The sequence below is a fragment of the Phyllosticta citribraziliensis genome, assembly GCF_038025025.1.
Source record: "Phyllosticta citribraziliensis strain CPC 17464 chromosome Unknown J3D65scaffold_1, whole genome shotgun sequence".
NCBI classification, from domain to species: domain Eukaryota; kingdom Fungi; phylum Ascomycota; class Dothideomycetes; order Botryosphaeriales; family Phyllostictaceae; genus Phyllosticta; species Phyllosticta citribraziliensis.
Window position 1 is genome coordinate 3,020,249 of NW_027117338.1, and position 24,765 is coordinate 3,045,013.

At 57.1% G+C, this 24,765-nt stretch overlaps 10 protein-coding genes across 10 annotated transcripts; 5 read left to right on the forward strand and 5 right to left on the reverse strand.

Annotated features, from left to right (window-relative positions):
• Positions 1-176: 176 nt before the first annotated feature.
• J3D65DRAFT_47200 (4-coumarate-CoA ligase) lies at positions 177-2,592 on the forward strand. The gene is made up of 3 exons (XM_066796512.1): positions 177-702; positions 890-1,994; positions 2,044-2,592. The coding sequence occupies exons 1-3, from the start codon at positions 390-392 to the stop codon at positions 2,285-2,287; spliced, it is 1,662 nt and encodes a 553-aa protein (XP_066660273.1). The 5' UTR covers positions 177-389; the 3' UTR covers positions 2,288-2,592.
• An 820-nt stretch (positions 2,593-3,412) lies between these two features.
• J3D65DRAFT_599631 (uncharacterized protein) lies at positions 3,413-4,936 on the forward strand (the record flags this gene model as incomplete). The annotated part of the gene is made up of 1 exon (XM_066797911.1): positions 3,413-4,936. One exon carries the CDS (start codon positions 3,413-3,415, stop codon positions 4,934-4,936), a length of 1,524 nt encoding a protein of 507 aa, XP_066660274.1.
• A 2,070-nt stretch (positions 4,937-7,006) lies between these two features.
• On the reverse strand, positions 7,007-8,670 carry J3D65DRAFT_545172 (uncharacterized protein; the record flags this gene model as incomplete). Its single annotated transcript, XM_066796752.1, has 3 exons — positions 7,007-7,560; positions 7,668-8,397; positions 8,518-8,670. 3 exons carry the CDS (start codon positions 8,668-8,670, stop codon positions 7,007-7,009), a joined length of 1,437 nt encoding a protein of 478 aa, XP_066660275.1.
• A 1,750-nt stretch (positions 8,671-10,420) lies between these two features.
• On the reverse strand, positions 10,421-11,647 carry J3D65DRAFT_664244 (uncharacterized protein; the record flags this gene model as incomplete). The annotated part of the gene is made up of 2 exons (XM_066802727.1): positions 10,421-10,960; positions 11,012-11,647. The coding sequence occupies 2 exons, from the start codon at positions 11,645-11,647 to the stop codon at positions 10,421-10,423; spliced, it is 1,176 nt and encodes a 391-aa protein (XP_066660276.1).
• Positions 11,648-11,890: 243 nt separating this feature from the next.
• Positions 11,891-12,552, forward strand: J3D65DRAFT_47330 (uncharacterized protein). Its single transcript, XM_066796514.1, has 2 exons — positions 11,891-12,119; positions 12,175-12,552. The coding sequence occupies exons 1-2, from the start codon at positions 11,922-11,924 to the stop codon at positions 12,376-12,378; spliced, it is 402 nt and encodes a 133-aa protein (XP_066660277.1). The 5' UTR covers positions 11,891-11,921; the 3' UTR covers positions 12,379-12,552.
• On the reverse strand, positions 12,430-17,479 carry J3D65DRAFT_611589 (uncharacterized protein). Its single transcript, XM_066798926.1, has one exon. The coding sequence runs from the start codon at positions 17,032-17,034 to the stop codon at positions 12,727-12,729; it is 4,308 nt and encodes a 1,435-aa protein (XP_066660278.1). The 5' UTR covers positions 17,035-17,479; the 3' UTR covers positions 12,430-12,726.
• Positions 17,480-18,440: 961 nt separating this feature from the next.
• On the forward strand, positions 18,441-19,685 carry J3D65DRAFT_545607 (alpha/beta hydrolase fold-domain-containing protein; the record flags this gene model as incomplete). Its single annotated transcript, XM_066796776.1, has 3 exons — positions 18,441-18,770; positions 18,831-19,151; positions 19,236-19,685. 3 exons carry the CDS (start codon positions 18,441-18,443, stop codon positions 19,683-19,685), a joined length of 1,101 nt encoding a protein of 366 aa, XP_066660279.1.
• A 639-nt stretch (positions 19,686-20,324) lies between these two features.
• Positions 20,325-22,252, forward strand: J3D65DRAFT_47382 (monooxygenase flavin-binding family protein-like protein). The gene has a single exon (XM_066796515.1). The coding sequence runs from the start codon at positions 20,482-20,484 to the stop codon at positions 21,997-21,999; it is 1,518 nt and encodes a 505-aa protein (XP_066660280.1). The 5' UTR covers positions 20,325-20,481; the 3' UTR covers positions 22,000-22,252.
• On the reverse strand, positions 22,175-22,601 carry J3D65DRAFT_611592 (uncharacterized protein). Its single transcript, XM_066798927.1, has one exon. The coding sequence runs from the start codon at positions 22,434-22,436 to the stop codon at positions 22,215-22,217; it is 222 nt and encodes a 73-aa protein (XP_066660281.1). The 5' UTR covers positions 22,437-22,601; the 3' UTR covers positions 22,175-22,214.
• Positions 22,507-24,726, reverse strand: J3D65DRAFT_546062 (anaphase promoting complex subunit 8; the record flags this gene model as incomplete). Its single annotated transcript, XM_066796799.1, has 3 exons — positions 22,507-22,774; positions 22,883-24,565; positions 24,626-24,726. 3 exons carry the CDS (start codon positions 24,724-24,726, stop codon positions 22,507-22,509), a joined length of 2,052 nt encoding a protein of 683 aa, XP_066660282.1.
• Positions 24,727-24,765: the final 39 nt, after the last annotated feature.

Below are 24,765 nucleotides of genomic sequence, written 5' to 3' on the forward strand. Positions count from 1 at the left end.
GCCCAGACACCGACCCATGCCAATGGTTTAGCTCCCTTTCTCGCAGTCTTTCGAGGATCCTTCCTTTCAATTATATCCTGAAACTCTGTCTTCAGAGTGGGCATGAAGGCCACTGATAGCCGATTCATGGGCAAAATCAAACTTGGAACAAATGCCCCGTCCTCTAGCTCCATATCTACGGGAATAAAAACCATCGACAGCGATTTCACCAGTGAAGGCAGCTGCCGCCCGTCCCGCCAACGGGCCGCCCGGATCAATCCATCTGGTCGCTGATAGCTGCCGCCAGGGTTCAGCCGCTTTGGGTGACTAAAAGGCGTGTACCCTCCATTTTGTTTTTGCAAAGACTATTACGAACTCGACCTGGAACAAATCGCTCGTACGAACAAAACATGCCGGTTGAGTCCAAATTCAAAATCGACATTCCCTCGTGCAATCTTCTTTCGTATCTCTTCCCAACAGATGAAAAGCCATCAGACCAGCCGATTTGGATTGATGCCGACGACACTTCCAAGTCACTTTCGCCAGCACAGTTGTTGAAATGGGTCAAGAGGATTGGCCTCGGCCTTGAACGGCTGGGAGTGCAAAAGGGTGACGTCGTCTTGTTGTACTCGCCAAATCATCTGCACATCGTGAGTGCCTGGTTTGGGATTGTCGGCGCAGGCGGAGTGTTCAGCGGTTGCAACCCGGCGTATGGAGTCGCAGGTAAGCGTGCAAAATTCTGGTAAATTGTTATGTATCATCCGCCGTCAATGAGACCATTTCCTGAATGGCTGGGCGCATGGTGCGAGACGTACTTTGTCCCGACTTCTTAAGCAGACCCCAGAGATATGTTTGTTCGGATCCACGACAAGCTTTTTCAACAACATTCGCTGACCAAGATCCCTGGCAGAACTCGCGTACCAAATGGAAAACACAATGGCCAAGTACGTTCTGGTTGAACCAACGCTGCTGGAAAACCTACTGCAAGCTGCAAAGAAGAACAATTTCCCTCGGAGCCGGATGTTTCTCTTTTCCGACGTCATTTGTCCCATGCAAAAGGGAATTCCCGACTGGCAAAGCATCCTCCCCTCAGAGCAAGAAGCTCTCTCCTGGAAGTGGCCGAATCTCGATGGGGACGCTGCTCGCACCACCTTGGCAGCGCTCAACTACTCCTCTGGGACCACGGGTCTCCCAAAAGGCGTCATGATAAGTCATTACAACTTGGTGGCAAAGATTGCACAGACCATTTTCATGCGCGACCTCGAGCAGCCCTACTCTCCTTCCAATCGTCCACAGGAGCGCTGGCTGGGGTTTCTGCCAATGTACCATGCCTACGGCCAAGTCTTCTACACGGCCATGGCTGCAAAGACGGTGTCACCCTGCTACATCATGCGCAGTTTCACCTACAGAAAGTTTCTGGAAAAAATGCAAAATCATCGCATCACGCACCTCCAAACGGCACCTCCAATCATCGTCATGCTAGCCAAGCGGCCGGAGACGTCGGAGTACAACCTCAGCAGCCTGGTCCATATCCTCTGCGGCGCCGCTCCGCTCTCTGCCGAACTCCAAAACGAGGTCTCGGACCGCTTTGGCGTCAAGATCGTGCAGACGTGGGGAATGACGGAGCTCACATGCTCCGCTGTGCACGTTCCGGGCGGACGAGTCGATCGAAGCGGCAGTATTGGCCTTATCGACCCCAACACCACCGTCAAGGTGCTCGACGACGATGGCCTAGAGGTTGGGCCGGGAGAGCGCGGCGAAGTGCATGTTCGTGGTCCGAATGCCTGTATTGGGTACTGGCGAAACCCCAAGGCCACGAAAGAGCTATTTGACGATGATGGGTTCATCAGGACTGGCGATATTGGAGTCCGGGATTTCGAGCCCAAGTTTTGGATCGTCGATCGAAAGAAGGAGTTGATCAAGGTCAAGGCGTACCAGGTGGCGCCGGCCGAACTGGAAGCCCTCTTGCTGGAAAATGAAGCCGTGGCGGATGCTGCCGTTGTCGGGTTAAAAATGTCTGTTGCCGTCTTTTGTTGCAACTGCGTCTTGCTAATTGATGACTAGGGACCACGAGGAGTTTCCCCGAGCATACGTCGCTTTGAAAGACCATTTCAAAGGCCAGGTTTCCGAAACCGACATCGTCCAGTGGGTTGCTGGCCGCGTTGCAAAGTACAAGCAGCTGCTGGGTGGAGTCAAGTTTGTTGACGAGGTTCCAAAGTTGCTGTCGGGAAAAATTCAGCGAAGGACCGTTCGAGAGTGGGCGGCTAGAGATGCGAAATATTTGCAGGCACCGCAGTCGAGGCTCTGAAAAGCTCATTCGCGACCTGGTCGGCGCATGGCTTGTGATATGGATAGATTGGTCGTGATTCGTCTCGTTGCGTCTTGGTAGAGCCAATGTTTGAATGCTTCAACAGCCAGATGTGGTTTCGCAAAGACGACGGAATCAGAAAGTAGATCAAAGCTTTGGATTCAAACCGGCTCTCATCGTGTTAGTATTTGATGCACAAAAACCTGCTCGATGCAAAGCCGTCCAAATACAAAGTGTTGTTTCGGAAACTTGCTCCACAATCTCACCGCCAGGCCATGACGCACGGAAGCTTTCGAGCAGCAAGTAACGAGCCACGTCAGCAACAGAAATGTGGTCCCGTCTCCAGCTTTATCAAAACCGCATCCCCCGAACAACCGCAACACAATGTGACACCGTCTTCCACCACCCGTCTTGAGGAAGGCAGAGGAGGGACATGGATCCGTCGAGGTGCGGCGCGGTACGTATAGCCGAGTGGTGCTCGGGCTTTAAGTCGGCGAAGGTACGTATACCGTATACGGGCATGGCACGGGTGGCGGAGACGATGGGTATACTGACTGACGACGAAAAGCAGATCTGGTTGATGGACAGGATCCGATCTGGACAGAGCCAATGGTCCCGAGGCAATTTGAGGAGCGGGCTAGTAGCAGGCTGGCTTGGCTTCCTGGCTGTTTGGTTTTCCAGACAGACACGAGGTCGAAGAAGGCGACGCTAAGCTCAGGCGTTCAAGACCCCGGCAGGATCCTCGATCGGCGCACACGCAGCGCAGCGCAGCGGTGGGGCGGCCGTGTCTGCAAAGGGCATGCCGGGAGTCGCATGGGATGGCATGGAACTGGAACGGAGGGCGGTCAGGTGTTATCGAGGAGTTTGTGGTGTGTTTTGGGCCGGCGTTGGATGAATGTTGGCGTTTCATCTGATAAGCCATGGCAGTCTTGGTGTTGTCCTGGATGGGTGTGGTCCCCCACCCCTTGGCCCTCCCGATTCATGCTGAGCGGAGTCGAGCGAGTCCACCCGGCTGAGAAATTAGCGTCCGGCTTCGGCGGAACTCGGCCCAGCAGAATCAGACAACAATCTGATAAGATCCGTTCGCCTCCCCCCAGCACCTTACCACTCCTCTCCCCGCCAATAATGGCCTCCAAGAAGCTTGACCTCGCGCCCGCGCTCTCCCCAGCTTCGAGCGGCGATGCCAGCGCTGCCCACTCGCCCTTCACCATCCCCTCGCCCACCTCTGACGGAGCCGCCTCGCCCATCACCGGCCACCCCTCCGCCTTCAATGGGCCATCGTCCGTCTCGACCCCCATCGCCCTCGCTCCAGGCCCAGGTCCTGCATCCGTCAACTCGCCCTACATCTCGCCCGCCATGAACTCCGGTCCCTGCGGAAACAGCTATGTCATTCCGCCCCGTCCCAAGCCCGGCCGCAAGCCCGCCACAGACGACCCGCCCTCCAAGCGGAAGCAGCAGAACCGCGAGGCCCAACGGGCCTTTCGCCAGCGAAAGACGCAAAAGATGGAAGAGGTGAATAGCGAGCTGCAGCGGGTGCTCGACGAGCGACGCGGGCAGTCAGACCAACACCAGCGCGAGGTCGCTGGCCTCAACACAGCCTTGACCGCCGAGCGCTCTCGGTCCGAAGCCCTGCAGAGCCAGGTCGACACGCTGACGGCCGACAAAGAGGGCATGCGCCAGCAGCTCGACTTTGTGCAAGAGAAACTGGCAAAGCTCGAGCGAGACCTCGACTACTTCCGCCGCCTGCCTCCGCACAACCAGCTCACGCCACCGGCATGGCGGCCCGAGCATGAAGAATCGACGTTGGCCGAGTCCCGCGGGGAGACGTCTGCCCCGTCCGCACCACCGCCTCATCAGTCCACTGCCATTACCCTGCCACCCCTCGTCCGTTCCAAGCGTGCAGCCCCCAAGGACGGCTGCGGCAAATGTGCCGACAATGGAGACTGCCCCTGTGTCGACTCGCTCGTAGACTTTTCTGGATCGTCTCGCCCCTCCAGGAACCAGGCCAAGGAGCTTGAGATCCCCGCCGTGCAGCCCCACGAGGACGAAATGGAGATTGACTTTACCAATTTTGGCAAGAAGCCGCCCCCTCCCGGCGTCATGGAGCCCCCCTGCAAGCCCGGAACCTGCGACGCTTGCATGAAGGACCCCCTTCAGAAGCGCTTCTGCGAGACCCTGGCACGTGAGCGCCCCTTCATCACGAACAAGTCGTCGCTCTTTGCCAGCATGCGCAAGGATGATGATGGGCAAGCTGCCGTCAAACGCCAACGCCTCACTACCGAGCAACAAGAGTCGATTGACTGTGCCGAAGCCTACAAGCGGTTTTTTCGTGACGCCAACCTCCCCGTTGACCAAGAGCACCCGGCGTGGATGAGGGAGCTCATCACGTTGCCGCCCACGAAGAACGACGCCATCCGTCTGCATCAGTTGCATCAGGAGGCCAAGGAGAAACGCAAAATGTCGGCCTACGAGCTGGATATGGCATCTGTGCTCAACGTCCTCAAGAAAGCTGACACGCGGCACAGCGTCGATGCCTCGTCTGAACAGTCTCGGACCAGCATATCGATCAGCAGCGCCGGCGAGAACAGCGCAGTCCCTCTTGGTGAGCAGTCCGCGGCACTTGTTCCTGGCGAAGCGGCCTCTGGCTAATGTGAAAGAAAAATTCAGAGCCGCAAGCTTCCTTGAAGCTCAACGGTAACAACAATGACAACTCCGCTTCGGCAAGAGAACAAGACAAGACCGCCGGCCTGGTTCTGCGTCCACCCAGCGCGCCGCGCCCGGCCATGGTCGGCCGCAAGCCGTCGTCCCGAATTCAGAGCCTCTCGGCCGCCTCGGCACCCACCACTCCGGCCTTTGAATCTCCCGGCTTCCACCTCTCCAACCAGACCTCCCACCACGACCATCATCGCAGCAGCCTGACGTTTCTCATGAACGAAAGCGGCCCAACGTCTCGTTCTGGCAGCAGCTCGTCTGTTCCTGCGAGCCCGTTGGGCACTCTGGCACCGGCCATTGAGGCGTGACGGGCTGGACGGACGTAATGGTCATGTCACGATTGATGATGACGACGCGACCACGCCGAGTCGGAGGTTCGGGTCCGGGGCCGGGTCCGTCCGAAGCGTCGGGAAAAGGTGGAGAGGGGAGAGAGCTGAGAGAGCAGTACTAGAGGACACGGGGGCAGGCAAAAAGGCAAGCAAAGGAAAGGGGCCATCCATCCATCGCTCAGTCACCGACCGGGTCACAGGGTCTGATGTCGGTTGGCCCGGTGCCCCCATTTGCCTTTGCTTGCCAGCCAACCCCGTCTCTCAACTACATTCAAAAGACCGCATGCTGACCCGGCGGCGGCCCTGGCACACCTGCCTGCCTGCGCTGCTGCCGCTGGGGGCAAAGAGCGGCAGAGCAGAGATATTGATCGAGAGGGCGTGGCGTGCCTTGGACGGCGCCGCAGCCCTTCATTGGCCCCGGCCGGTGGAGATGTGTATCACTTATGGCCCCCGATATCGGCGGCGAGCCTGTCCAGCCCGCCAGCGGGCCAACGGGCCAACGGGCCAATCGGCCCTGGCGGCTTGCCTCCCGTCTGTCCGTCTAAACGGCTTTGTGTTGTTGCTGCTGCTGCTGCTGCTGCTGCTGTTGCGGCTGCAAGGGGACGGGTTGGGCTACGCCTTGCGTTGCGCAGCTGTGGCTTAGGCCGCCGAACGAACGGCAGTTGTGGCGTGGCTCTTTTTCGGTACGGTCCGCGTGCTTTTTAATCTTTCATTTGTTCCCTATTCGGGTTTTTTGTAGCGTGAGTGATGAAGAGAGAGTTTGAGAGAGCCAGCGAGCGAGCATAATGCCATGTCATGAGGAGTGCTTCTTCTCTTCGGTCGTCATTGTCACTGTTCTGTCTGTATCTGCGTCATTGTCGATACTGCCGTTGCTTTGCCTGTCGCGCATCCACGCGTGCCCTTTGATTTCTTGTCTGTCTGTCTGTCTGTCTGTCTTCTGTTGCGCATCCACCCCCGCCGTGGCCTGCTGCCGCTCTGTCGTTGCAGCAGAAGATCAGAACAGAACCGAACTGAGTAGAGGAGAGCGTGGCATGGCAAGGACGTCTTCGCCAATTGTCGACTCGGTATGTGGATGGGACACGACCAACCAAGCGGCGGCCGGCAGACATCTGACGAGACGGGATGGATGTGGGCGGATGAGTTATGGATTGGTAGTAACGACGGACGGACAGAGAGAAGGAAGGGGTTGGCTGGTTATTCGATGATTTAACGGCTTGCAAGGCGCAAGGTAGACTGCTGTCACTAATAGATAGAAAAGAGAGGAAGAGAAAAAAGTTGACTGGGATTTAGAGTTGCTTTGAGTCTATTAAGTGAGTTATGCAAGGCAAACGGGAGTGAGATGCTGCTGTATGAAGCATAGAGTGAAGATAGGGTAAGGCTTTCACTTAGATATGTTACTGCCACTACGACAGCTTCACTTCCCTTCCCCTTTTTTCCTTTCTCACTCTCAGATTCAGTGGCTGCCATATGCGTGCAAGTTGACCGTTTAATTGACTGCCGTGGTAGGATGAGTGCTATGATTATTTCACTTACTTACTTCCTACAAATAAAATGTCCATATACCAGACTATAACAGATTGAGTGGCGTTGGCGTCGTCATTCCCCGTTGTCCCCTTAACATCTCCCTCTCTCCCCCCTCCCCCCCCCCTCGCTCTTTCTCTCCGAGTGTCTTCACACACTAAGCCCCAAGACTCTTACCCTCATCCTCAACAAGCGGCACCTCCGCCCACAGCTCCACCCACGCCGCCGCCCTAACCCACTTTGGCCCCGGCGCCTCGACCGCATCGACGACCAGGTGCGCCGCCTTGCGCCACGTCGCGTCGTCTGTGATGCCCCATTCGAACGATTCCTCGTGCTCGTCTTCCTGCTGCTGCGACGCACTGCAAAACTGCCACGCAGCCAACACACCCCTGAGCGCCTTGACAGCATGGCCGTCCTCCATCGGCAGCGCGACAGTGCGAGCAACCAGCGCCGCCTCATCGTCGTCCGGGCGCTTGGGGTCGTACGTGTAGAGGCGGGCAGGCGACAGGGGCTGGGCGCCGCGGGTGGCGTAGACGAAGAGGGCGGTGCGGGCGAAGAGCGTGAGGATGCGGGCGCGTGTGGACGCGGGGAGGGAGAGGTCAGGGGAGTGCAGGATGGAGAGCAGCGAGATGCTCGAGGTGATGAGGTGCATGTGGAAGAAGTCGAGTTTAGGGATGTGGTGCGGTTGCAGGGCTGTAGTGGCGAGGAGGACTGTTGGAGGAAGGAGCGTGTTAGTTGGTTCGTCGGTTGAATGGTCTTTCGATTTCGAGTAAAGGGGAAATGGGATGGAGGGATGGAGAGAAAGGGGGGAGACGTACCAGAAGCATTCACAACCTCCGCCGCGCGCCTCTCCACGTCCTCGTCGGTCGGCAAAACGACAAACTCGCCCGCCACATCCGCCAGCCGCTCGCCAACACTATCCCACATCTCGCGGCCATCACTATACTGCCCAACGGCCCTCGCCGCCTCGCGAACCTTCTCGTCTGCACTGACAGCGCGCACGAGCTCCAAAAACCCCTTCCGCCTTCCAGCTCCGCCGGCTTGGACACCCCTCTTCGCGGCCGCGGCCGCGTCGCAGTCACGGAACACGCGCGCCGTCCAGTCCTCGTGCACGGCGGCCTGCGCCAGGCCCTCGACGACGACGCCCTCGAGCGCGAACTCGACGCCGAAGCCCAGGTGCAGCAGCGGGTGCACGACGCCGGCGTAGAGGCGCGCCAGCAGGTCGGTTGCTTGCGGCGTGTCGGCGAAGAGCGCCTCGCGGACGACTGTGGGCCAGCCCTTGGCCGCGGCTTGCGCTGCGAAGAAGACGACGTAGTCTTGGTAGTAGTCGCTGTCGCCGAGGTGCTTGGTGTAGGGGAAGGAGGAGGTGGTGGCGGCGGAGGGTGAGGATGCGGATTGGGATTGGGGCTGGGAGAGCGCGGTGGTGGTTTCGGCGTGCGCTGGTTTGAGGGGCTTTTGGTAAGTGCTGTTGTCTTTGTAGGCGGCGGTAAGGACGAAGGGGGGAGCAGAGAGCGCGTAGAGCGTGAGGAGTTGATGGGGGATGTGGTTCTGTATTGACATGTCAGTTCCTGAATTTCGCCTTTTCCTTCTGACAGAGACAGAGATAATATTGGGAAGTCCCAACAGCTTTTGAGAATAGTGACTGAGGTGACCTTAGTCTCAACGTACGTGGAATCCCCTGTCGTTGAAGAAGACGTGGAACTCTTTATGGTTGTCGCGCAGCAGCTGCGTCGTCAACTCGGCGAGCTCCTTTTTCAACGGGCCCAATTGGTAGACAGGCTTCTCCTCGCCCGTGAGCAGAATCTTGGACGAGTCCGCCATGTTTCTCCGAGCTCTTGATTCGACCGACAAGTTCGTAAAACGTCGACGTGCGGTCCGTGGAGTCGATTGCGTTATCCGAGGCCGAGGGCAGAGGAGAAGTCTCATGTACTTGATCAACGACGACGACAAGATCCGATCTGTTCAATGAATGACGACAACGTGAGCTCCGTTTCTTTAAGTATCAACGAGCGTGGTGCACGGAATTAAGCCCCACTAGTGCCGGCGGCAGGCTGTCTGCACGCGGCTTATCATCTGGTCCCCAGTCCAAACCAAGGATCCACGATCCACCGACCCGGTCGGCGAGAGCGGTCCGGCCCTTCGAACCTTACCACATCGCGTCGGGGGTCATGTACAGGGCGGAGGCCTGCAAAGCCCGAGAGAGCGAGGTCGAACGGACACGGAGACACGGAGCGGAGGGGCGCTGCACGCTAATCCGTACGCTACGACGCAAATCCGCACGCTACGACGCATTGCGGCCGAGGGAGTAAGCACGTTGGGACGGTCGAGTGGTTGCAGGAGTGGTGATCGCCGGTGGAGCAGCGTGGGAAGAGCGCTGCGCCAAGCAGGACTGTGCTATTTGTGTTGGTGCTGAGAAATCCGTTTCTCGCTGGTGGTGCACTTTTTCTTTCGTAATGGGCTTTGAATTGACAGGGGTGGCAGATCCAGGTCGGGTGGACTGAGGTGACGTCGTTGTGAGATTCTCGACTGCCTCTTCAGGACGTTTCGTTTCGAGCCGTAGATCTACTCGTGCCAATATACAAGGCCTAAACTTGTGGTGCACAAAGCAAAAGTAGGCTGGCGTATGCGGAGCTACCTATCATGCGCTTCAATGTGCTGTTTACCGTAAGCATTCGAACCAACTCAGATCCAAGAGATGGAGACGGGAAAATTTCAAGTGCAAACAACTATTCCCAAGGGACTCTGGAGTAGCCAAAGCTGGCACGGCCGCATCTGACAATCCCGGACCAACTGTCGTCCTGCCTATTCAGAGCAAATTTTGGCGACTATGTTTCAAGCGGCGGCCAAACCCCTCGTGTCTCGTGCCTCGTGCCTTGCGCCCAGCCCCAGCATCATCGAGCTTCCCCGCGTCTTGGCCCTGGGGTTGCAGCGTCACGATCCGTGGCCGAGATGAGGATGCTAGCATCAGCGGTGCGGTCGACCGACGCGCAAACGTGCGAGACCGAGGGCGAGCGAGACGTGGGAATGTGGAGAAGAGAAGCGGAGCTGATGTCACGGCGACTGCCGCGTCGCTGATTGGCTGCTTCTGCTTGTGCTCCACCGGACTTTGGACGCCCAAAATGCTCCGACTCCGAGCGGTGTGGTAGTCAGCGCTTCTAGACGCTGCGCACGTAGTCATGGTGCTCACGATGCTGCATAAGCAACGTCGAAGCAAGAAATGTGTTGTGAGATGTTTCGGTATGGGGCGTTCAAGGCGTCGGCGTGTGGTCGACTGCCACGTTTTGAGAGGGGAGGAAACATTGATCAAGAAGACTCGCACAAAGCAATGAAATGAACGAGATGGAAATAGAAATCTCTCTTTTTGGTCATTGATGAAGCAATGCGAGTGACTCATCCGTTGCGCCCTGCTGTGCAAAACCGCAAGACCACCATCTCGAATTCTCCATTTCCGCCAGAGGCAAACGCCAGTGCGATGCAGAAAACAGCAAGGGAAAAATCCAGAAAAATAATAGACAAGCAAATGCAGCGAAACTACGTGGAGGGCGCACCACAAGAGACGGACCCCTGAGACCTAATCCCACTTCTTGGCAACCATGCCATCAGGGGGGCTCGTCTCGACCGGGGCCTTGCTGACCTCCTTCCAGTTGGTGCTCAACGCAGTGCCGTTGCTCTCTTGGTAGCTCTTCATCATTGCCCTGCGCGTGTCGGGATCGGCATCCTTGTACAACTTCTTGAAGAAAGCCGCTGCGGGGTCGCCATCTTCCTCTTCCACCTCGTCTCCATCACCGACCTTGGTGGTAAGGTCGTCGGCCAGCTTGTCCCAGTTCTTGGGTCCGCTGCGCGAAGATGAAGGGTACGATGGACCTGCGGCAGCCGCCTGTTTGGTAGAAGCCTGCGGTTTGGGCTCGGTGGTGGAAGGTTTTGCTGGCTGGGCCTCGCCCTCGGGCGCCTCCAATTTAGACCACTTGAACGGGTTTGCCTTTTTGAGTTTGATTTCCAGCTTGTAAGCGGTGATGTTGTAGGAAGACTTTTGCGGGTCTACAGCGCCGCGCAACGGGTCAAAAGTCTGTTGGTACGTGGAGTGGTTTTGCGTTGGTATCGAGATGGAGAGCTGCGTCGGGTTAGCAGTAATTCAGCACCCACGTCAAAGGTCAGCCTATACCGAGCGTTCCTCAATTTCAACAATTGCTTCGTCTTTTGGAATGCCCTTGGCCAGCAGCGTCACATAGACATAATCTGAGTCTTCGTACCAGTCGTGTCTGATTTGCTCCAGCTTCGGCTTGTGACGCTCGGCCAACGTCGTCGCAGTCGCAGAGGACTCTGTTTTCTTTTCCTCTCCCTTGGACGCAATAGGTGCGCCAGTATCGACCTCAACCTCCGGAATCTCCTTTGCGTCGGATTCCGCAGCCGCATCAGGCGATTGTTTGAGCTTGTTGGCCACCTTGCTCGACCACAGCGCCGCAGTCTTGTCGTCGGCCTTGAACTTTTTCGAAAACTCAAGCACGCGTTCCGAATCCTTATATCTTCCAAGAGAGAAGAGAGTGATGGCGCGGCGAAGCTGCGCTTCGGCAATCAGCTCGCGTTTGGCGCGCTTGTGGGCGAGCTTGACGGCGATCTCGGCGTCTTTGAGGGCAGCTTCGAGCTCGGGAGGCGTCTTGCGTTGGTATGCTGTGCAGCGGCCGATGTAGTATGGGGCGGCTTCGGGGAGCTGTGCAAGGGCCTGGGTGTACTTTTCGATGGCCAGCTCGTACTGTTTGTCCTCCAGTGCCTGAGCTGCGGAGGCTGCGAGAGACGCCATGGTTGCAGGAGAGCGCACTGAGCGTGGGATAGGAGTAAACGATCGGCGTAGAAGCGAATCTGGAAGGGAAGCAGCAGATAGCTCTGAAGGCGTATATAGCCCTGTACACAGAGTGGTTGGTGGTGTTTGTTGGCTCCAGCGGGCGGAAAGAAGCTCAGAGAACCAAGCTCCGTCAGAAATGGTGGTCTGTGCGCGCTTTCGTCATTCCCTGTACCAAAATCCGGGGAAGCTCTCCAAGACACCTCAAGCAACACCATCCTCTCTCACCACCGGAATGTCACACGCCGGCGCTCCGATATTCAATGCATTGATCCGCACCCACCACATCACGTCCCGCAGAAAGGTAGTCAATCTGACAAAGGCTGCCGGCAAATATGACGTCTACGCATTGCTGCGAAGGGGCGGCTGCCCAGGCATCATGTATTGCGAAGGGACGGAAGATGGTGTAAACAATTGGATTGGTGCTGTACAGGTGCGCTCAAAGCAGCATCGTCGTTCAGTTGTGTCTTTGACTGACGTTTGTTCAGAGGCTGCGCTACAAGGACTTCCATTTGGTAACCCGTCCGGGACCAGTCCAGCCAGAACAGAAAGACGTGTCAAAGTCCGCTCATCGTAATGTCCCGACTGGTCTCTTCATAGCGAAGACGGTCAAAGAGTTCAGCGATGTCATGGATCAACGTGGGGTCCTGCGGTGGTGGAAAAGAGGCATGGGCTACGTAAAAGAGTATTGATCCAGCGTATGACCACGGCAAATCCTGAGTACCATGTCTGGATTTGAGATGTCTGTTTAAAGGAGAGGTAGGCATTGTTCTACCTGCCTATCTCTGTTTGTCATAAATCCTGCGAGCATCCAGTCCACCACATGCCCTCTCCATCCTCGCTCGAATAAAGAAAATCGGAAACGCCTTTTGCCGAGTAACTCCCAATCCATGAGGCACGTGTGCCATGAAAACTCCCAGCTGTCCCGTCCAAGCGGGCCAGTCCCAAACACCTTGCTAGAACCTGCATTGCTCATGAAAAGAAGAGCAACGAAAAGAGAAAAGGAAAAAGGGAAAAACTTCCATCGTCCACCTACCGCCTCACTCGAGCAACGCTCCCAAAATCAGGCTCTGAACGACAAACTCGTCACCCACAACCTTGACCTTTCGGCCAGCACCCAAATCGACGACTCTGACCCCAACGCCAGCATCTCCCTTGGCCTCGTCCGCGGCAGCTTCGCTGTCCCGTTTGCGCTTCTTGCTGCGTGACGCGGTGCTGGGGACAGCGTCAGCGCCTTCAAAGGTCCTGACCGCACCCTCGACGTCGCCGCCATCGACGTAGACCCAGTCCCAGCCTTGGCCTTCTTCTTGGGGGCCAGGTGCAGCGCCGGTGCCCTCTATCAACGCCTTACGTGCCTCCATCACTCCTGTGCATCCTCTGACCCGTCGAGCGCCCATGACGCGCGTCAAGAACTCGTACGCTGTTCCCCTGCTGCGCTGCTTGAGTACAAGCAAGACGTTCATGCCATCAAGCAATTTCTTTCGTCGCTCGAGTACTGAGGTGAGGCGGCCTTCCTCGCTGCCAGCTTCGTACATTGGCTCGATGACGCGGCTGCGGACTGCTCCGCCGAGCGCCACCGACTCGCCGGCTGGAAGCAGATAGAGCGACCAGGGCGCAAGAGCGTTGCGAGACAGCGAGGCGCTGAGCCAGTGGTGCGAGAGGCATGGGAGATACAGCGCCAGCGCTTGAATGTACTTTGTACGACGGGAATGACGATCAGAGATGAGGGCTACAAAGGACAAGGAGCTGGCGTAGGGGGTGAGGATCAGAGGCTGGCTGTCGTCCATTGCCTTTGTGGTGGAGGGAGTCATGGGTCCAATGGACTTTTTGCGCGACGTGGATTTGGGCGTCGATTTGCCTCTGGGAGTCTCGCCCTCTTTGTCATTTGTAGTGCCGTTGTTGTTAAAGAGCACCTCAAAGCCCGATTCCAAAACTTGTCCACCGTTGTTTGTGATCAGTTTGATGACTTGGATCTTTTCCCGTTCGTCGCCATGCCAAGTGAGCGCAAATGCCATTCCAGCAAAGAGTCCGGTAATATTTGCGGCGCATGGTGTTGCAACTGACCGTTGCACAGAAGTACCTGGAGTGGGAAGAACTTGACGACGCGAAGTTGTCGTCGTAGGCGTACCAGGCGCAGAAAAGTTTGTTGATGGGGTTTGGGGTCGCACGCTGAAGCCTGGGGCCAAGCTGGGTGGAAGTTTGAATTCGCGGTCCTTGAATTGTGGCCACATGGTACTCGTTAGGTACACACTGGCGACAGGAACATCGACCGTCTCCCGATTGGTTGATCCGGGCAGACTTTCACGACGTTTGACTTCGAGGACGACGGTCTTTGCTCCGTACACGTCGGTAGATGGATGATCATGTTTCGCAACGGCATCCGAAATGGTTGTGGCTGACATGAAATCCTTCCAGCCTCGCACCACGTAGTTCTTCGTCCTCATATTGGGCAAGTCCACTTTGATAAGGTCCCCTTTGCGAAGATCGCAGCGGCGAACTTCCCAATCCTCCAATGTGTCTTCAGTGCCATCATCGAAGCGGATTTTGCAATGCATGCGGCCGGACGTCATGAAAGCTGAGATACAAGTTGCAGGGTAGTACGCGATGGCATATCCTTTGAAGCGTGCCAGAACCCTTTCTGGAGCTACCGCTTCTCGATTGTGTTCTTCAGTATCAGCATTGACATCCTCAGGTCGTGAGTCGACTGGCCCAGGCCCTGCCTGTTCACTGGTCGCCACGGCAAAGTCATCCTTGGGCTTTTGTTGTACTGCCTCCTTCTTTCGGCTGGACGAAGCTGGAGTCTTTTTGGTAGACTTTGCGGGTCCTTTCTTGTTTACAGCTTGTGGCGACTCCCTAGCATTGGTGGCACGACGGGTCTTGGTTGGCTGTTCTTGGAGAGGCTTCGCAGGGGTTGCCTTGGCTTGTTTGCTAGGCGATGGGAGGAATATGCCCGGCTTTGGAACGGCAGGCTTCGTGAATACGGTCTCCTCTTCTTGGACTGCTGCCGTTCGAGTGGCGCTCATGGGTGACTTGAAGTGGGGCGATTTCGGCGTTGGCGAGGCATCGGGAATGCGATTGATTTTCTTTGGCGATTCACGGAGCACCCTGTGGCTATACGTCTTGAGACGTTTGGCAGGTCGGAAAGGAGACGAGCCAGTTGCGGACATGATCTCTGCAAACTCTTTGTCATCGTCATCAAGTATATCCGTCTGTATTTCGATATCATCCAGTTCTTCCTGGTGCTGCGAAGGGTCCGCCGCGATTTCTGACAGCAAGCGAAACGGACGCGTCGACTTTGGTGTAGGTTGGACGAGACTCTTGGCCGGACTTGGTTGAGATTTGCGTGGAGACTCCATGCCCGAGTTGTGAGTCCGAGCAGTACCAAACAATAAAGGTGTTTCGTTCGAGTCTGTCATGTCGTCGAAGTTGGTACGGTCTGGCTGTTTGGGAAGGTGCGCGGAGGTGGCGGGCTTCTCCTGCGCAACTTGGGAAGACATGTCCAAGTAGTCTCTTGCCTCTGTGTCCGAATCTGGAATTGCCGTGCGTACTCTCCCAAGGTCAGACGTCTGATGTACGTGAGGTTCTCCAGTTTCGTCGTCCTCCATATGCTCGTCCTGCTGGGCCTCTTCTCGAAGCTCTGTGACCGTGACATCTGCGCTCTCTGGCTGTCCAATAGAATGCACCTCCTTGCCAACATCATCTTCGCTTTCGCTCGAACACTCTTCTATTTCTTCAGGCTTCTGGACCACACGAAGAGCTTCATTGTTCTCATCATCGGGTCCAGACGAAGACTCAATGTAGTCCACGCCGCCGTCGAAATCGTATCCGGGATCCGGTTTATCAAAATCATCATTGACAGCTCCGACATCTTCCTCTTCATCTTGTCGATCACCATCGGCCCCATGATGCTCGTCCATAGCCAGTACAGGAGGGCTGCTTGGAATGACGGGTTCGCCGGCGTCGTGTCCTTCGACAGCTTGGCTGGAATCGACTGGCGGCAACGGGACTGATGACGTTTCGAGGACTTGCTTTGTCCGAGCTTCGATCCGAGCTAGTCTTCCAGCAGAGAGTACAGAGATTTGCGATTGTGCTACGCGGGTGTCGATAGAAGACGGATCTGGCAAATTCATTGGCGGCTGATTGCTATCTTGCTGGCTTTGACGGTGTGGTTGAGAATCAGCGACGGCAACGACATCTTCTCCACCAACGGGATTGTTGTAATTGTGCAGTCTTGCTTTCTCCTGGCTCGCCCGTGTCGTTGGACTATCGTTGATATTCTCCTGTGATGTTCTGACTCCGCGCGAAGAAGACTTGGGCACCTGGACCTTGGTCTGCGAAACGAGGGTCCGTTCCAACGTTGGTGGCTCGGAAACCAACTCGTCCTCGGAATCATCAGACAAACCGACATCATCGGAAATTTCAACGACGTCTTGCTTGACCCTGGCATGAATAGGCGTAAAGAGAGCCGTGTCGCTTTTGGTTGTGCCAAAGGGTTTTCTCCGACGGGCTCGTAAGCCGTCGCCCGACACGCCAACAGAAGCATCGCACTTTGCAGCCAGCTCGCCGATTTGCCTCTCGAGCGCCTTTTGCTCAGCTTTGCGTTGTTCATCTGCCAGCTCGTCCTCATACTCGTCGCTGTCTTGTGCCTTTAGTCGTTGCAGCTTCTGCTCAAGTTCGGCCTTTCTCTGTCGGTATCGTGTCTCTCGGGACTCCTTTATGGGCATGTACGTGTCTCTGGGCTCCGATGCTGCACGGGATGCATCGCTGCGCATCATTTTGGTCGGCGAAGAAAGGGCGGCGGCATCGGAGTCGAAACGCATGTTGATATTGGGAGAAGGGCGCACTGGGTCGGATCTGGCACCGTCTATCTGGGGGGACGTGAGTTCCTGGGTGTTGGAGAACGCCTGGGACAACGACAAGGTCGGGACGCCCGTCCCATTATTGAAGAGTCCCGATGTTGCAATTGCGGAGCCAGGCGTCTTGGTAGCGGACGTAGCAACTACCTCGCCGCCATTATCACGTTTTCTGAGCCCCAGTGCTGGTGTCTGGGGCGGAAGAGAATGAGTCGGATGAGAGGTTTGATCTGTGCGAAATGGGCTGTCGCTCATGAGGCCCTCGCTATACGAGACTTGAGTGGTATTTCGCGTCTCATTGTCTTGTTGAAGATCGACAAAGTCGGAAAACAAGTCGACATGGCCAGTGTCGCCCTCTCGGTAGGTTTCGGGAGGGTAACTGTCGCCGTTGTATGAATCGGGCAACGCGACGTGTGTCTTTGCGTACTCCTTGTAAATCTGCGAGTCCATCGGCTGGGTGTCTCCCCCATCGAAAGCGGCAAAGGTGTGATTCATTTTGAGAAAATTGAGCGAAGCGTTGGAGGTGGGAATGGGGTAGGTGCGCGTGGGCGTGAGACGGGGTATGGGGTGGATGGTCAGGGCGGAGGAGCGGCAGTGGGCTCGCCGGTCATGGCGCGATGAGATTGGCGATGGGCGAGCAGACCTGGAGGGCGAAGTTGTGTCGAAGGCGTGAGATGACACGGCGTCGTCGGGCGGCCACTGTTCGGAAATCTGTCGAGGGAAGTTAGTCGTCAACTTTAACGTGGACCGTACCTTGCCGATGGGTGCGCAGATCAACGCGTCCGCGGTCGGCGCGCCCTCCCGGCGACCAGGGTAAGTGCAAGGTGTCGCGTCGCGCAAGAGAGACCAACCTCGAATTTGATCTCGTCCATCCGCTGCGTGTCCAGCGAGTCTTGGAAAACGGGCGACGCCATGATTGAGTCTGCAAAGGAACTTTTGGAGTTGAAAGAAGAGGTCACCGAGGCAAAGAAGGGCAGAGGCAAGGCTGCTGGGCTGAACGCCAGTTCACGTGAATGGCGCCATGGTCCGTGCATCACTTAATCATCCACATTGGAACAAGTCCACCCTGGCCAGAGTTGCAGGTCACAAGTCGTGGCCGCAAACATCCAGTCGATCCAAAGTCTGGAAATTCGCACTCTACAGAGATTGTAGTCTTCCCTAGGTATGCTGTAGAAAATCTAGCAGGCGCATGGCCGAGAGACAGATGGTCGCACTGGCAAACTTCTTTGCTCTGCCAACCAGGATCGGAGAGATCTACCAATGACGTAGGGCTCGGCGAGATTGCAGGGCATCTGGACTGGGCTTGAGATGAGATTCCTGGAAACCAAAGAAGATTGACCAAAGACGCGTCCGACAAGACGCTGGATACATTACCTTGGCCGAGCAGGCGGACATGGGCTTACGACGGGCTGGTCTTGAGCGATCCCTGTCACCAACATAACCACTCAACGTCCTCTCTGTGCCTCCCTCCGTCTCCGCCTCCGCCTCCGCGTCAGCCATTGTGCTGGTGGCGCGCCGCTGACCACGACGACGATCGACGCCGAGTGACATGACGATCTGAATGGAGTTGGGTGGGTCGCGCCAACCGCTGGACCCTACATCAATCCCACGACCCCCTCTGCTTGGCCCTCCTGCCTTCTCACCAAAATCCATCCGCCACCATGCTCACACGCCCGCTTTGCCTGCATCTTCCGCTCGAAAAATAATACTCCCGCGCCGCATCGACCGATACCACTGCTTTCATCAGCAACAAAATCTCCGCCGCCTTGGTCACATCTTCAGCTCTGTCTTGAATTCAGCCACACACCTACTTGCGTCGTTAGCGCTGCTCAAACCGACCAACACTTGCTCTTAAATACCGCCCTGCACCCACCGTCGCCGTCCGCAAGCCGAGCGCAACCATGAGCGAACACCAAGCAGAGGACCGCAAACAGACGTCGGCGGGTTCGGCCTCGTCGACCAGCTCCATCACCCTGACCCGCCGCCATAATCGCTCGACGCGCACCTTCATCATCCATACCCTCGTCCGTCCATTTCGGTATTTTATTCTGAAGCCGGGCAAGCCTTGGCCCGCCGATTCGCCTCAATTGACACCGCACAAGTCTTGCTCAAAGACATGTAGTGTCAACGAGCGTTTGGTCGCCAGCATCTACATTTACGACATAGAACCGCGCAAGTCGAAAACGACTACGAGCAAGAGGTCGACCAATGCCGCGGCAGCACATACGAGCGTGACAAAGGAGATTGCGCACGAGGGGGCTCAAGCAGACACTCTACAAAAGAATGAAAAGAGCGGCATTAAGCGGCGGATATACTACATTGCTGGAGGCAGCTGGAAAAAACCGCCTTCCATTGAGCACTGGCAACTTGCCGCCAAGATGGCTTCGGCAGTCCCGCACACTGCCGTCAGTGTCATCAGCGTGCCGTTGGCCCCGAGAGAGACGGCGCCGACAGCCTTCCCGAAGCTGCTTGCAATGTACGAGCAAGTCATGATCGAATCAAAAGAGAGAGGCGAGTACGTGATATGGGCCGGAGACAGCAGCGGCGCCAACATCGTGCTGGGTCTGATTGGAGAGGCATTGAGGGTGGGACGGCCAGGGCCGAACGGTACAGTCCGCACAACGGAAAAGGTCAGCTCGCCTACCCGACAAGCAGAATATATCGAAGAAGAGAAGCAACCGATCAATGATCGGGAGGGCCCGCGACCTCTACTCGCCCCCTCAGCGCTGTTCCTCATCTGTCCCAGCGTCGACGCGAATCGAGACAATCCGGACATTGCGAAGCTTGAGCGACTGGATCCGGTTCTCAAGGCGGACGATTCGAAGAAATTCGCTGTTGCTTGGTCGGGCGATTGGTCGGTGAACGATGAGCGAATATCGCCGGCGCTGGAAGGTAGGCCGGGCGATCATGTTGTGCAACTGTTGCACGAACGAGGAGTCAAGGTACACGGTGTGACGGCTGGATATGACATTTTGAGTCCAGACGGCATCAAGCTAAGAGATAGACTGGAGAAGGAGGGCGTTCAAGGCAAATGGCTGCATTGGGACAAGCAGATGCATTGCTTCCCGCTGGCGTGGATTTATGGGTTGCCAGAGAGCAAGAAGGGCTTGTTTTGGATTTTGGACGTGTTGAGCGAAGAGGAGTAACGAGACTGAAACGGAAGAAAGGGAGCAGACCGTCGAGGCTCGGATCCGGGTCTCAAGCATCCGAAAGCATTGGTGGTGTTCGACTGCAAGAGTAGTAGATCAGGGACTGTGGCGAGCTTCCTGATTGGACGAATTTGGAACCTAGGCCATGGTGGAGATGTGGCGTCAGACGTAGGAGCATCAGGATACCCACTTTTCTTCTCCACTGTGCGTCAGAATTCAATGGCAGGGCACTGCAGCGAGGGAACAAAAAAGGCTGCACACGACCAAGGCTGGGTGGCAGGCTTAAGGCAACAAACAAGACATCGGATGGCGGCAAGGATCCTCAGCCCTATCGAAGCTTATGAGGGCTCCAACACGACGGCGCCACAGTTGTCTTGACTGGAAGCCGAGAACGTGCGTAAATACCGGCCGGACGACAGGACGGATGCCATGAACGAAGGCAGCAACAAGAGGCGACCCGACGACTGTGTGACGGCCCATCGTTCGCAAGGCTTGCCTTGCTGCTGTCGACGTGCGCTTAAACCAGACGGGCAAGTGCCTCGGCCAACAAGTTCCCCAGACGCCACACCCTTCCCGCCCTTTTCGGCCGACAGACCATCGACTTCATGATCATGATGCGAGTCCTCCACAGAAGCTCCGAGGCTGCTGGGCCCGCTGCCAGACAATTAAAACCGCGGCACGCCTGCCCACTGCCTCTGTGCTCAGCCCTTTTAACCCACTTCTTGACTCCAGTCCTTCTCCTGCTCCTATTACACCTGCTTGCTCACTTCCCGCGTCTCACTCGGCGAGGCACATGCCAAACGAAACCATGGAAAAAGACACTCGCACTGACTACGACGTCATCATCGTCGGCGCTGGCATTGCTGGCATCAACGGCGCATACCGCGTCCAGACACAGTTGCCCGAGGGCACGTCGTACGCCATCCTCGAATCTCGCGACGCCATAGGCGGCACGTGGGATCTCTTCAAGTACCCCGGCATCCGCTCCGACTCTGACCTGCACACCTTTGGATTCCCCTGGCGGCCATGGAAGGAGCAAAGAGCCATCGCCGACGGCGAGTCCATCGTCAAGTACATTCGCGAGTCGGCCGCCATGTACGGGATCGACCAGAAGATCAAGTTCCGCCACAAGCTGCTGGCCGCCGACTGGCGTTCTGAGCTCCAGAGATGGCGCCTCAGCGTCGAGCACAACGGCGAAAAGAAGACGCTGACCTCGCGCTTCCTGTTCATGGGCACCGGATACTACGACTACCAGGAGCCGCTCGAGGTGACCATCCCGGGTCTGGAGAACTTCAAGGGCACCATTGTGCACCCGCAATTCTGGCCTGAGGATCTCGACTACACAGGCAAGAAGGTTGTCGTCATCGGCTCCGGCGCAACAGCAATCACGCTGCTCCCCTCGCTGGCCGACAAGGCCTCGCACGTCGCCATGCTCCAGCGCAGTCCGTCCTACCTCCTGTCCCTGCCCTCGGCGTCGCCCGTCGAAAAGCTCATCAGCTGGATTCTCCCTGCGGCCATTGGCACCAAGCTCCTCCGCTGGCGCTGGCTCTTCATAGGATGGTTCTTCTTCAACTTCTGCCGCGCTTTTCCTCGCGCAGCGCGTGCCATCCTCCGCCTACGCACACAGAGCATGCTCCCCAAGAACGTCCCCCACGACCCGCACTTCGTCCCGCCATACAACCCCTGGGAGCAGCGCATGTGCGTGTGCCCCGACGCCGACTTCTTCGACGCGCTGGCCAGCGGCAAGACGAGCATCGCAACGGGACACATCAAAACCGTGACCGCCGACGGCATCCAGCTCACCGACCCAGCGGCGCAAAAGCTCAACCCGCGCATCACGTCCGGCGTCGACATCATCGTGACAGCCACCGGCCTCAAGATCCTGCTGGCGGGCGGCACGCGGCTCAGCGTCGACGGAACCCCCATCGACGCGGGCAGCAAGTTTCTGTGGCGCGGGCTGATGCTGCAAGACGTGCCCAACGCGGCCTTCGTCATCGGCTACACCAACGCCAGCTGGACGCTGGGCGCCGACGCCACGGCGCAGCTCTTCACGCGCATCGTCAACCACATGGCCGCCGAGGGCATCGCCTCGTGCGTCCCCACCCTCCCGCCCCACGACGCCGCCTCCATGGAGAAGCGCCCCACCCTCAACCTTAACTCCACCTATGTCAAGAAGGCCATGGATGCGCTGCCCATGACGGGCGATCGCGGTCCGTGGGTTGCGCGCAGCAGCTACTATCGCGATTTTTGGAATGCCAAGTTTGGCGATTTCAGAGATGGCTTGCTGTTTAGGCGGGCGGCGAGCGCGTAGATGATGCGGGAGGGAGGGTGTGGATGACTGTCTTTGCTGCTTTGCTTCTTTTCCTCCTACGAAAGACCACGCGTATTTTCATCTTTACCTCCTTCTTGCCCCTTTTGATCGCACCATGGATGCATGAATGAAATGAGTATGTATGGGATGAACGACGGACGAGGAGAAAGGATTAGGGGGAAAGGATTCGACATTCGATGTTCTACGAACAGGGGTTAGGCGCGCAGGGCTATGCTATGGTAAAAGGTAGATCGATGTTTTATACAGTCAGTCAATTCAAACATGATGGCAAGCAGTGGATGATACATGAGGAAGTGACGGAAAGAAGAGTGAGGTTGCCGCACGTAACCATGTATCCATGCGTGCATACAGCAGACGCTGACTAACAACCGATGGACGACAGACCACCAACGCCATCTTTTAGTCCCCATCACCATTCTACTCACTCCCCCGGTATCCACTCTACTCAATCCCCCAGTATCCACTCTCACCCTCTTTTCTCTCAACCTACACACTCTTCCCAGCCCCTCCCCCTCCCCCACCGCCCCTCTCAATCCTCGCCCTCACATCCCTCACCAGCGCCTTCGCATCCTCAACATCGACGCCATCCTGGCAAAGCTCATTCGCCAACTCCATGCTGCGCTGGTAATCAGCATTGAAGAAGGCCCAGCGAGCCAACCACATGCGAGCCTTGCTGGTCGTCGGCGTCACGCCGACGCCCAGGGACTCGACTGCGCCGGCGGCGTCGCCGTTATTGTTGTTATTGTTGGCAGTGCTGGGGCCGAGGCCAGAGTAGACTGATGGAGAGAAGTTGTGAGGTGACGCGTTGCCCGACTCGGACGAGTTGTCTGCGGCGCCGCCGGGAGCGCCTGGGCGGGTGGACGGGGGGGAGGCGGCGATAGGCCCGTCTTCCTGCGCCAGACAGAGCTCCATGTAGGCGGCGCACTCGGCGCGGTCGTCGAGGCGCTCGTACAGCAGCGCGATTTGGTAGAGGACCTCGGGGTCGAGGACGCCGCTGGCAGAGCCCATGTCGTCCGCGTTGCCATCACCACCGCCGCCAAAGCTGCCGCCGCCACCTCCTCCACCCTCCGCTGCTGCGCCGTGCCCGCTGTCGTAGTAGCTGCCGGCCACCAGCGCGCGCTTGTACGCGCGGATGCCGTTGGCGATCTTGCCCACCTCGGCAAAGCACTTGCCGACCGCCTGCCACATCTTGGGGTCGTATGGCCGCAAGCTCGCCGCGCGCTGGAAGTAAAACAGCGCGTAGCTGTACATTTCGAGCATCTCGTACGTCTGCCCCAGGCCGTACCAGGCGCGGTAGTCCTTGCGGTTGACGTCGACGGCCCGCCTGTACGACTCAATCGCCGCGTGCGTGTTCTTCATCTCGACGTACTCGTGGCCCATGAGCGTCCAGGCCGACAGGAAGTTGCGGTCCAGTGTCAGGGCGCGCCGGAAGTACATGACGGCTTTTTCGTGCTCGGATTTGAGCGAGTAGTAGTTGCCCACCACGCAGCAGGTTTCGGGGCGGAACTTGTCGTTGGCCGTTGCCAATTGCGCGAGGAACGCCAGCTTTGGTCGTTGTGACATGACGTAGAGGATGTTGGAGTAGTTGTCGAGGGCGTCGAGGCGGTGCGGATCCAAGATTAGGAGCGAAGAAAAGATGGATTCGGCTTCCTCAAAGTCTTTGGAATGGTAGTAGAGGAGGGCGCGCTGCGTCTTGAGAAATGCGCTGTTGGGAAAGATTTGCGAGACTTCGGTGACTTCGTCGTGCACTTGGTCGGTCGATTGGTAGAGCTCTTGGTTCGTGTAAATGTGAAAGAGAAACGTCATGAGGTTTTGTGGCAATTGCTCCGTGATGGCATTGAGCTCCTCGACGGAGCTGATCAACGACGACAGCTCTTGCCATGCTCCCCAATTGTACGGGTACAGGTGGACGCTGCGGATCAACCACTTCTTGGCCAAGTCGTCGTTCTTACTCTTGGCCATTACGATGCCGTAGAGATACTCCAACCAGCCAGAACCCTCCTTGCCATGACCATGTCGGTCTGTAAACCAGTCCTCCAATACTCTTGATATGCCCTTGAGCTCCTTGTTTATCGTCATGCCGCCATCTGCCGGGCCGAGAATCATCTCACTCTCTTCATCCTTTCTCTTCTCCCCCGCAATGTACTTGGCGTAGAGCGCCAGGAATAACGACTTTTGGCTGAGACCGGACAGCGAGTGTGGCTCCGGCCTGACCTTTTCCGGGCTTGCATTGGCGCGTCCCTTGCCTTTGGAGCTTGTCTTTGGTCGAGTCATCTGTGGCGTTGGTGGCACGGCCAAAGAAGTCCCCGACCACATGCTGGTCGGTATGAATATCGCAGCGCAGCGGTCATATTCGCGACAGTCAAAGTACGTCTTGGCCAAGAGGAACTTGTGAAGCTCTTTTGCTTCCAGTCGCGCTTCTGCTGGGTCCGCGGCAAATAAATCTTTCGGTCGGCTCGGCGAGGTGCTCACGGGTGAATCTGCGTCGGTGTCTGAGGCATACGTTAGGTCGGGTAATTCGAAAGAGTTGAGAAGTTCGGCCGCCCTGGCCACATAGAGTCAGGCGCTTGGCAACATGGTAAGCGTGTGCGAGAATTAGACCTACCATTTGGCCGACTGAAAGAGGCATCTGTCGGAGCATTGGACGACGGCGTTCTGGAGCTGCGCCTGGAGCTGCGCGCTCTCGGCGTCGCTCAGGCCGCTCATCTCGTATCGGGCCGGCGCAGCGCGTCTGAGGGTGGACTT

Bases quoted from the DNA above. Each gene is read 5' to 3' on its own strand.
- J3D65DRAFT_47200 (XM_066796512.1), top strand. From the start codon at position 390: ATGCCGGTTGAGTCCAAATTCAAAATCGACATTCCCTCGTGCAATCTT. The intron at 703-889 runs GTAAGCGTGCAA...GATCCCTGGCAG, and splicing joins CCCGGCGTATGGAGTCGCAG to AACTCGCGTACCAAATGGAA. The intron at 1,995-2,043 runs GTCTGTTGCCGT...ATTGATGACTAG, and splicing joins GCCGTTGTCGGGTTAAAAAT to GGACCACGAGGAGTTTCCCC.
- J3D65DRAFT_611589 (XM_066798926.1), bottom strand. From the start codon at position 17,034: ATGAATCACACCTTTGCCGCTTTCGATGGGGGAGACACCCAGCCGATG.
- J3D65DRAFT_47330 (XM_066796514.1), top strand. From the start codon at position 11,922: ATGTCACACGCCGGCGCTCCGATATTCAATGCATTGATCCGCACCCAC. The intron at 12,120-12,174 runs GTGCGCTCAAAG...ACGTTTGTTCAG, and splicing joins ATTGGATTGGTGCTGTACAG to AGGCTGCGCTACAAGGACTT.
- J3D65DRAFT_47382 (XM_066796515.1), top strand. From the start codon at position 20,482: ATGCCAAACGAAACCATGGAAAAAGACACTCGCACTGACTACGACGTC.
- J3D65DRAFT_611592 (XM_066798927.1), bottom strand. From the start codon at position 22,436: ATGGTGATGGGGACTAAAAGATGGCGTTGGTGGTCTGTCGTCCATCGG.